The sequence below is a fragment of the Neophocaena asiaeorientalis genome, unplaced genomic scaffold (genome assembly GCF_003031525.2).
Source record: "Neophocaena asiaeorientalis asiaeorientalis breed wild unplaced genomic scaffold, Neophocaena_asiaeorientalis_V1.1 scaffold280, whole genome shotgun sequence".
In the NCBI taxonomy this organism is placed as follows: domain Eukaryota; kingdom Metazoa; phylum Chordata; class Mammalia; order Artiodactyla; family Phocoenidae; genus Neophocaena; species Neophocaena asiaeorientalis.
In genome coordinates, this window is record NW_020185321.1 from 5,741,003 (window position 1) to 5,752,528 (window position 11,526).

Here is an 11,526-nt window from a genome sequence, read left to right on the forward strand (position 1 = left end):
GGACCACCAGGGAATTCTCCAGCCTCCTTTCTAAGCTGTGTTTTTTTTTTTCAACTGAAAACTGTATTTGCTGGTCTGACTTCTCTGTTCTTTTCTATATATGGTCAGCTCTCCATATCTGTGGGTCCCACATCTATGGATTCAACCAACTGTAGATTGAAAATCTTCAGGAAAAAAAATTCCAGAAAGTTCCGTAAAGCAAAACTTGAATTTGCTCCATGCAAGCAACTATTTACATAGCGTTTACATTATATTAGGTATTATAAGTAATCTAGAGATGAGTTAAAGCATGTGGGAGGATGTGTGTAGGTTATACGCAAATACTATGCCATTTTACATGGGACTTGAGCATCTGCAGCTTTTGGTATCTGCGGGGGTCCTGGAACTAATCCCCTGTGGATACCAAGGGATGACTGTGTATATGTAGTGAACAAAATAATTGTATGGTAAAACTAAGACGAAAGAGCAAATATATGTCTTATCAATCAATAACTGTATATGAGTTCTCTTTGTTTGTTTGTTTTGTTTTAATTTTAATTTTGGGGTGCGTTGGGTCTTTGTTGCTGCACTCAGGCTTTCTCTAGTTGCAGCAAGTGGCGCTACTCTTCATTGCAGTGCACGGGCTTCTCACTGCGGTGGCTTCTCTTGTTGTGGAACATGGGCTCTAGGCACGTGGGCTTCAGTAGTTGTGGCACGTGAGCTCAGCAGTTGTGGCTCACAGGCTCTAGAGTGCAGGCTCAGTAGTTGTGGCTCATGGGCTTAGTTGCTCCATGGCATGTGGGGTCTTCCCAGACCAGGGCTCGAACCCATGTCCCCTTCATTGGCAGGCGGATTCTTAACCACTGCACCACCAGGGAAGTCCCTGGATATGAGTTTTAACATACCTATTAAGAGAAAAAGTCTTTCAGATTGAGTCACAAAGAAAAATTCAACTCTCTGCATCAGATGCTTAAGTGATTCAGTGATTCAGAAAGTTTAATAAAAGGATGGACAAATTATACCAGGCAAATGAAATCTAAAGGAAAACATACTAAACTTTAGGCCACATCACACCATTAAACATGGCAAAGAGGGACTTCCCTGGTGGTCCAGTGGTTAAGAATCCGCCTTCCAATGCAGGGGATGCGCGTTCCATCCCTGGTTGGGGAACTAAGATCCCATATGCTGTAGGGCAACTAAGCCCATGCCACAACTAGAGAGCCCGTGTGCTGCAACTACAGAGCCCATGCTCTCTGGAGCCTGCACACCACAACTAAAGAGCCCATGCACTCTGGAGCCCATGCACTGCAAGGAAAGATCCCACGTGCTGCAACTACGACCTGACACAGTTGAAAATAAATATATTTTTTTAAAAAAACATGGCAAAGAAGGACACTACATAATTCTGAAGTGTAAATTTCAAAGTGAAGCTAAAATAGTTATGAATTACCTACATATAAAATATTACAGCAGCAACTTTCCTAAAACAAATAGAAAAGCAGGTAGAAGAAGAAATAGATACTTGCCAGCGGTAGGGGATATTAGTTAACCGTCTTAGTCAAAGTCAAGACAAGTGGACAAAATTTAGTTAAGGATATTGAAGTACTAAATCACATACTCCATCAAATCTATCTTATTGATATACATGAAATGCTAATAGTAGTGAATATGCATTTTTAAGTATCCATGGACCATTCAGAAGAAAATGACAAAATATTAGGCTGTAGTAAAGCCCAAAAAGTACAAATGGTAGACAATATTCTCTGAACACAATGAAATACAACTAGAATTTAATTACAGAATCAGAAAAATTGTTATTCTTACCAGCAGTTTATAAAATCTGTCTTAGTAACTGCTGAATCAAAGAAGAAATATAATCTAAAAAGTGAAAAATTTCTCATGTCAGTGATAGCACTACATATTGGAACCCATGGAATTTAGTTAAAGCAGGACTCTAAGGGAAAAGTCATAGATTTAAATGCTTCTAACAAAAAATAATGAAAAATTGTAAGTTAAAAATAAGTAGAAAGAAATCTGGAAGGGATTTACAAAGATAAAAATTACATGTGTTACAAAACAGGAAAAAATTATAACTAATAAGATAAATCAATAAGTTAAATCACTAACCTTTGAATCATGAATGAAAAGGGAGAAAGCACAAATATACAAAATGAAAAGAGGAAAATCCACAGAAACAAAGGAAATTCAATAGACTCTTGAAAAAGATACTGTATTTGATTCTTTGCAAATACATTTTATTTATTCACATATACACCATTTTCAATTGCTCTCTCTTCTTGAGATCTGAATTTCTGTTTGATATCATTTCTTTTTGGCCTGAAGACATTTCCTTAGCATTTCCTGTAGTTTGTATCTTCTAGTGACAAATCCTCTCAGCTTTCTTTATGTGAAAATGTCTTTATTCCTCCTTTATTTATAAAATAAGTCAGGACATCCTCCTCCTCTATTTTCTGGAAGATTTTTTTTTTTTATAGAATTAGTATTATTTATTCCTTAATTGTCTGATAGAGTTCACCAGCAAAAAGCATCTGTGGTAGGCAGAATAATGAGCCCCCCTCAAAAAAAAACTGTCTACGTGCTAATCCTAGAACCTTTGAATAGGTTACCTTACGTGGCAAAAGAGACTGCAAATATGATTAATGCTTCAAAAAATAAATTTATTTATTTATCTATTTATTTTTGGCTGTGTTGGGTCTTCGTTGCTGCATGCAGGCTTTCTCTAGTTGCAGCAAGCGAGCGGTGGCTGCTCTTCGTTGCGGTGCACGGGCTGCTCACTGCGGTGGCTTCTCTTGTTGCAGAGCACGGGCTCTAGGTACGCAGGCTTCAGTAGTTGTGGCATGTGGGCTCAGTAGTTGTGGCTTGCGGGCTCTAGAGCACAGGTTCAGTAGTTGTGGCGCACGGGCTTAGCTGTTCTGCGGCATGTGTGATCTTCCCGGACCAGGGATTGAACCTGTGTCCCGCATTGAATCCGGCAGGTGGATTCTAAACCACTGTGTCACCAGGGAAGTCCCCCAAATTAATGCTTTTGAGATGGGGAGATTATCTTGGGTTATCTGAAGATAACCCAAAGAGGATGTGAGTATGGAATATGCATACTTCGGTTAAAAAAATGCAACATTACTGGCTTTGAAGATGGAGGAAGTGGGCCATGAGCCAAGGAACATAAGTAACCTCTAGAAGCTAGAAAAGGTGAAGAAATGGACTCTTTCCTAGAGCTACCAGAAAGGTGCACAGCCCTGCCAACACCTTGATTTAGTCTAGTAAAACCCTTGTTGGACTTCTAACCAACAGATCATAAATTTGTTGTTTTAAGCTACTGCATTTGTGGTGATATGTGCAGCATCAGTAGAAAACTAATACACCATCTGAGTTTAGAGTTTTCTTCATGGGGAGACTTTAATTTCTTTAATAGATAAAGGGCTTTGGTTTTTTTTTTTTTTTTCTTGAATTAGTTTAGTAATTTGTGCCTTTCAGGGAATTAGTTTATTTCAACTTAGATGTCAAATTTATTGGCAGAAAGTTGTTCATAATATTCCCTTATTATCCTTTTAATGCCTGTCAGATCTACAGTAATGCACACTTTTAAATTCCTGATATTGATAATTTATGTGTTCTTTTCTTGATCAGTATACTAGCAGACTGTCAATTTTATTGGTCTTTTCAAAGAACCAGCTTTTAGTTTTACTGGTTTTTCTCTCTAGTTTGCCCTTGCTGTTTCACTGATTACTGATCTTATTTATTCTTTTCTTTGTTCTGTATATTTTAGATTTAATTTTCTCTTATTTTTCTAGCTTAAAATTCCCTTTCTTCTTTCACCCGTGGGTTATTTAGAAGAGTGCTCTTTAACTTCCAAATATTTGGGAACTTTTCCAGATCTTTCTGATAGTTCATTTTTAATTTAATTCTGTGATGGTCGAGGAACATACTCTGTAATTTCTATCCTTTTAAATTTATTGAGATTTGTCTTATGGCCCAAAATGTGGACAATTGGGTGAATGTTCAATGTGCAATTTAAAAAAAGGGTATTATACTGTTGGGTAGAGTGTTTATCAGTTAGGTCAAATGTTTGTAGTGGTGATCAACTCTTCTATATCTTTACTAATTTTTTTTTGTCACTTGGTCTATCAACTACTGAGAGAGGACAGTTGAAAGTTCCAGATACAATGGTGGATCTGTTACAGTTCTGTCAATTTTTGCTTTATGGTATTTTGAAGCTGTGTTATTAGGTGCATACATATTTAGGATTGCTATATCCTCTTGACAAATTGACCTCTTGATCATGAAATGTTCCTTTTGGTAATATTCTTTGTCTTGAATTCTGTTCTCTTTATTAACATAACTGATTCAACTTTCTTTTACCGTTTTCTTCATGACATATCTTTCACCGTTTTCTTCATGGCATATCTTTTTTCCATCCTTTTATTTTTTTTAATTTTAATTTTAATTTTTTGCGGTACACGGGCCTCTCACTGCTGTGGCCTCTTCCGTTGCAGAGCACAGGCTCTGGACGCACAGCCCCAGCGCCCATGGCTCATGGGCCCAGCCGTTCCACAGCATGTGGGATCCTCCCAGACCGGGGCACGAACCCGTGTCCCCTGCATCGGCAGGCGGACTCTCAACCACTGTGCCACCAGGGAAGCCCCATCCTTTTATTTTAACCTATTTTAAGTGTATCTCTTATAACAGCATATACTTTGGTTCTACTTTTTTACCCAGTCTGACAGTCGCTGCCTTCAAGTATCTACACAGGGTTTAGCAAGCTATGGCATGCTGGCTAAATCCAGCCCACAACCTGTTTTCCTCTGGCCCTCAACCTAAGAATGGTTTTGCATTTCAGAAGGGTTATAAATAAGAAAAAAGAATATGTTATAGGGACTATATGTGATCCACAGAGCCTAAAATATTTACTACCTGACCCTATTCAGAAAAATTTTGCTGACTTCTAGATAGACCATGTAAATTAAATGTAATGATTATGTTTTAATCTATCATCTTATCATCTATCCTTTCTTACTTTTTTTTTCCTATTTTCCTGCCTTCTCTTGGACTAATCCTGTATTTTTTAGTATTCTATTTATCTCCATTATAGGATTATTAGCTGTACCATTTTTGTTTTGTTTTGTTTATTGTTTTGGGGGTTGTTCTAAGATTTCCAATGTGATTTTAAAAACAAAAAAATCTGACTAGATCTTCCAATAATTTTATACAACTTCATACATAACTCAAAAATCTTAAAACTGGATATTTCCATTTCCCCTTCCCATCCTTTTTACTACTGCTATCATATATTTTATTTCTAAATACTTTTAAACTACATGTGCTTTTTTTTCTTTTTTTCTTTCTTGCTTTTTTTTGTGGGGGTGTGGTGTGCCACTCAGCTTATAGGATCTCAGTTCCCTGACCAGGGATTGAACCTGGGCCATGGCAGTGAAAGCCCAGAATCCTAACCACTAGGCAACCAGGGAACTCCCAGTTTTTTTTTTTCTTTAAATGGTCAATTATCTTTTAAAGAAATTATGAGATGAAAACAATATCTTTCTTATTTACCTCCGAATTTATCATTTCTGGCACTCTTCATTTCTCTGTGGATAGAAGTTTTTACTTAGTATAAATTTTTTCCACCTTGAAAAACTTCAACATTTTTTGTAGCAAGGTTTGTTACTCTCAAAAAAACAAAACGGGCTTCCCTGGTGGTGCAGTGGTTGAGAGTCCGCCTGCAGATGCAAGGGACACGGGTTGGTGACCCGGTCCAGGAAGATCCCACATCCCGCGGAGCAGCTAGGCCCATGAGCCATGGCTGCTGAGCCTGCGCGTCCGGAGCCTGTGCTCCACAACAGGAGAGGCCACAACAGTGAGAGGCCCGCATACCGCAAAAACAACAACAACAACAAAAAACCAACAGCAGCAAAAATAAAACTCCAAGCTTTATTTCACCTTCATTTTGAGGGATGTTAATTGGAAATAGAATTATAGCCTGACAGCTTTCTTTCAGCATTTTTTCTTCCAGTTTTATTGAGATATAATTTACATACAGCACTGTTTAAGTTTAAGGTGTACAACATAATGATTTGACATACATACATCATGAAATGATTATCACAATAGTTAGTAAAATCCTTCATCTCATGTAGATACAAAAATAAAGAAATAGAAAAAAATTCTTTTTCTTGTGGGAACTCTTAGGATTCACTCTCTTAACAACTTTCATAAATAACGTTCAGCAGTGTTAATTATATTTATCATGTTGTACATTACATCCCTAGTACTTATTTATCTTATAACTGGAAGTTTGTATCTTTTAACCACCTTTATCCAATCCCCCTCCCCACCCCCTGCCTCTGTTAACTGCAAATCTGATCTCTTTCTCTATGAATTTGTTTGTTTGTTTTTGAAGTATAACTGACCTAACAACACTGTTAGCTTCTGTTACACAACATAGTGACTTCATATTTTTATACATTTCAAAATGATCACCATGATAAGTCTAGTTATGGTATGTCACCATAGAAGAATATTACAGAGTTATCTACTATATTGCCCACACTGTACATAGCAGTCTTTCTTTCTTCCTCCATCTCGCTCTCTCTCTCTCTCTCTTTCTCTCATTATTTTAGGTTACTCATCTCTCAAGTTCAAACGCATTTTAACAACTCTGCATGTTTTGCACCCTCCCCAACTTTTCCTGTTTTTATCATATTTTACATCTTTTTGTTTTGCATATATATCCCTTAACTACTTAATGCAGATATAGATTATTTTCCTACTTTTGTCTTTTAACTTTCCTACTAGCTTCATGGCTAATTTACTACTTTACTGTATATTTGCCTTTACAGATGAGATTTTTCCTTCTGTAATTTTCATGTTTCTAGCTGTGGCCTTTTCTTTTTCACTTGGAGAAACATTTTTTGTAAAGCTGGTTTGGTGGTGCCAAAGTCTTTTAGCTTTTGTTTGTTTGTAAAGATTTTGATCTCTCCATCAAACTGAATGAAAGCCTTGCCAGGTAGAGTACTCTTGGTTAGGATTTTTCCTTTCATCACTTTAAATATATCATGCCACTCCCTTCTGGACTGCAGAGTTTCTCCTGAAAAGTCAGCTAATAGCCTTATGGGAGTTCCCTTGTATGTAACTTATTGCTTATCACTGTTTATCCAATCTTCTCCTGAATTCTTTGAACATCTTTACAATCGTTACCTTGAACTCTCTATAGGGTAGATTGCCTATCTCCACTTCACTTAGTTCTTCTTCTGGGGTTTTATCTTATTCCTTCATTTGGAAGATGTTTCTCTGTCACCTCATTTTGCCCAGTTGGCTGTTTTTATTTCTGTGTTTCTGATAGATTGGTTACCTTTCCCAACCTTGGAGAAGTGGCCTTTTGTAGGAGACGTCCTCTGTGTCCCAGCAGCGCTCTCCCCTCTGGGCACTAGAGCTATATAGTCTAGGGGTGCCCCATATTTGGGCTGCGTGGGTCCTTCTGTTGTGGTGGGCTGACTACTGTGGGCAGTCTGGTTGGTGTGGCTGGCTCCTGGTCCAGTTGTCTGCCAGGCCCTGTCTTATGCAGAGGCTGATGGGCACTGGTTGGCAGAGCTGGATCACGAGACTGCTGGCAGTGGGACCTACTGGTGGGTGGAGCCAGGTTCTGGAGTGGGTGGTTGTGGGGCTGAGGGTCCCATATCTGGTGTCAGCATGCTGGTGGGTGGGATCAGTTCCTGACATGGTTTGCTGCAGGGCTGAAAGCTGCTATCGGCCTGCTAGTGAGTGGGGCATATCAAGGTTATGAAAGGGAGATGTGCTCTGTCCATCTTTGGAAAATATAGTCTGCACTGGGTGTTTACTAAAGAATTTGCATTAAAAGTAAAAATGCTTAGTCATAATGAGGAAGAAAAATCATCAGGTCCTTTTTCTGAAGATGGAGATTTTCATAAGAAATTTTGGAAAAATTTACAACTATTTAACTTAGTTGGGAACCTCTATTTATTTTCTAAATTTCTAAATGAGTGATTAACAGAAGTTTTCCACCCTATGCTAGAGGATGTGTGTGCAGAAATTGAATTGTTTAAGAGTATGTGGGCACTCTGCTTTAGTCTCACTAAATTTATTTTTGACCCATACAAGCTTCCAGCCTTAGCCTATATACTCACTGTACCATCCCTTTCCTGCAGTGCCTTCTTTTAGCAGTGCTTCTTCCTTTTGAAAAATGTTTCTTTTTTTTTTTTTTTTTTTAAATATTTATTTATTTATTTGGTTGCACTGGGTCTTAGTTGCGGCACGCATGTGGGATCTAGTTCCCCGGCCAGGGATCAAACCCAGGCCCCCTGCGTTGGGAGCATGGAGTCTTAACCACTGTGCCACCAGGGAAGTCCCTGAAAAATGTTTCTTATAATTTCAAAAACAGTACTGTGATTTGTCATTTTAGGGGTTGGTGATGTTCAAAGATGTGGCTATAGATGTCTCTCAGGAGGAATGGGAATGCCTGAACCCTGCACAGCGGAATTTGTACAAAGATGTGATGTTGGAGAACTATAGCAACTTGGTTTCACTGGGTAAGGTTATCTGCCTCTAATAATTCAGAATCTGTTTCTTGGAATTTCTGCTTTCTCCACTATGAATTTTAGGGCTACCTTTCCAATAACTAGATGGATTTTCTCTTTGTGTAGAAATGAGCACAGCCAAGTGGAGTTGCACCTTCATTTTCTCTATCCTCACATCTTACTCTGGTCCTTTCTTATAATTGACTTTCTTCCTTGAAAATTAAGGAGCAGAATTGAAATTCTGTACCATTAAAGCATAACATAGTCAAAGAAACCAGGCTTTGTCTTTTGTTTCACTCGCACTGTGCTGAATGTGCAGATGCACTAGTGTAGATAAAACTAAGCACATGGGTCCTGGGTGCAAAGCTCTTTAGCCTTCCCAATTAGTGTAGTAAGGGACTGAGTCAAGAAATGTCATTTACATTTACAGCTCAAATGAACACTGTTCTATTTACTGCAACAAATGTAAACAATTTGCATTTGGAAGTTGCATTCTAAGAACTTTACATTTAACATGGAAAAGTATCTGAGAATAAGTATTTCAGGAAATTCCTTTTGTTCTCAAAGGAAAATAAGGAGTGAAAGGTTATATAACTTAAATAGCATTTTACCATCTATTTGTTTGTTTTGTTTCTTATGATCCTGAGTGTACCTGTATATGAGAATTTCACTTTTCTTTCTTCTCTAGACCTTATCGAGTACCGTCTTGTCCTATAGGTTTTTAAAAATAAATTCTGAAACACAGTATTTGAATACTTTCATTTCCACCTCATCTCCATTTCTTTTCTTATAACCAGGACTTTCTATTTCTAAGCCAGCTGTGATCTCCTCATTGGAGCAAGGGAAGGAGCCCTGGATGGTTATGAGGGAAGTGATAGGAGACCAGTTCCCAGGTGAGTGAGCTATAATCAGGAAGCAGAAAGTTGTTGTGAGGAGTAGGCCAACTGGTAAGAATGTTGGTTATATTAAGGTTATAAGGTTAATGTAAGGTTGTATTAGACAGAATAATTAGGGAAAATCTGAATTCAAAACTTATTGCAGTGTTACAGTAATCAAACAATGTGGTACTCGCATAAAGACAGACATATAGATGAGTGGAATAGAATAGAGAGTCTAGAAATAAACCCTCAGATATATGACAAAATGATTTTAGATAAGAGTGCCAAGACCATTCTATGGGGGAAAGGACTGTACTCTTAACAAATGGTGTTGGGGAAACTGGATACCCACATGCAAAGGAATAAAATTCCTTATGCCATATACAAAAATTAACTCAAAGTGGATCAAAGAACTAAATCTAAGACCCAAGAACTATAAGACGCCTAGAAGAAAATATAGGGGAAAAACTTCATGACATTGGATTTGGCAGTAATTTCTGGGCTATGATACCAAGGCACAGCAAAAATAGACAAATGGGAGTACATCAAACTTAAAAAACTTCTGTTCATCAAAAGATGCAATCAACAGAGTATTAATTTTCTTTTTTTTTTTTCTTTTTTTTTTGCGGTACGCAGGCCTCTCACTGCTGTGGCCTCTCCCGTTGCAGAGCACAGGCTCTGGACGCACAGGCTCAGTGGCCATGGCTCACGGGCCCAGCCGCTCCGCGGCGTGTGGGATCTTCCCGGACCGGGGCACGAACCTGTGTCCCCTGCATTGGCAGGCAGACTCTCAACCACTGTGCCACCAGGGAAGCCCAGAGTATTAATTTTTAAAAAAAATTCATATAAGTTGCTTTGCTAGGTGATGAGAATACATTTTTTAAATGTTATAAAGACATTTTTAATCTAGTAGTGGATCGAGAACATATGAATATATTTTCTAATAAAATATTTAGGAAAAATTAATTGATTAGAAATTGCGAAAATTAAAGCAAATGACTACATTGAGGAGATGGAGATGGTAGAGGGATGATTAGAAAGGAAGGAGTAGGACCCTAGGAAAGTATAGGGTCCTGAAGGCTAAGAGCAGGTTCATTCCACAAGTTAGAGCAGGGGTCCCCAACCCCTGGGCTGTGGGGGTTGAGCTCTGTTGATTGCATCTTTTGATGGACCGGTACTGGTCCACGGCCTGTTAGGAACCAGGCTGCACAGCAGGAGGTGAGCAGTGGGAGAGTGAGCAAAGCTTCATCTGCCGCTCCCCATCCCTTGCATTACTGCCTGAACCATCCCCCACTGCCCCCGGGGAAAAATTTTCTTCCACAAAATCAGTCTCTGGTGCCAAGAAGTTTGGGGACCGCTGAATTAGAGGTCTTTGATGATGTCTGTAACTCATAGTACTCCAGAGCTATGGAAAGAGTATATTTCTGTTGTTTTTAAGCCACCTAGTTTGTGGTACACTGTTATGTTGACTCTAAGAAACTAATACAGAGGTGAAACATGGAAAAATGATATATACTTTCCTAAATGTTTTGCTTTCATGTAAGATGTTATTCTTTTTACTAATTTTTGATACCTGGCTAGGCCTCTCCTTTTGCATGTATGGTATGGTGGTTTCTTTTTAAAAGTTTTTTACTTTGAAATAGTTATAGATTCACAGGAGGTTGCAAAGAAATGTACAGGGAAGTTCCATGTACCCTTCCTCCAGCCTCTCCCAGTGTTAACATCTTACACAACTATAGTACAATATCATACTGAAAAATTGACATTGGTATAATCCATAGAAGTTACTCAGATTTCACTACTTATATACACACTTATTTGTATGTGTGTTTCTGTGCGTATGTATAGCTCTGTGTAGTTTTATCACATATAGCCTTGTATCACGACTCCAACAATCGAAATAGATAGTACCATCACCACAAGACTCCCTCCTATTATCTCTTTATAGCTACACCCATCCCTTTCTCCCTTATTCCTAACTCTTGGTAACCATTAATCTATTCTACATCTATATAACTATGTTATTTCATGAAGTTACATAAATGGAATCCTGAAGTATGTATCCTTTTGAGATTGGCTTTTTTCTTATATATATATATATATATATATATATATATATA

The 11,526-nt window shown here is 38.2% G+C and overlaps 1 protein-coding gene across 2 annotated transcripts in view; it reads left to right on the plus strand.

Moving 5' to 3' along the window:
* The window catches only part of ZNF461 (zinc finger protein 461), a 25,991-nt gene that overhangs the window by 2,689 nt on the left and 11,776 nt on the right, over positions 1 to 11,526 (plus strand). For both annotated transcript variants that reach the window (XM_024733848.1, XM_024733849.1), the window contains 2 exons: positions 8,414 to 8,540; positions 9,326 to 9,421. In XM_024733848.1, coding sequence (XP_024589616.1) covers positions 8,414 to 8,540; positions 9,326 to 9,421 — 223 coding nt within the window. The remainder of the gene's footprint in view (positions 1 to 8,413; positions 8,541 to 9,325; positions 9,422 to 11,526) is intronic.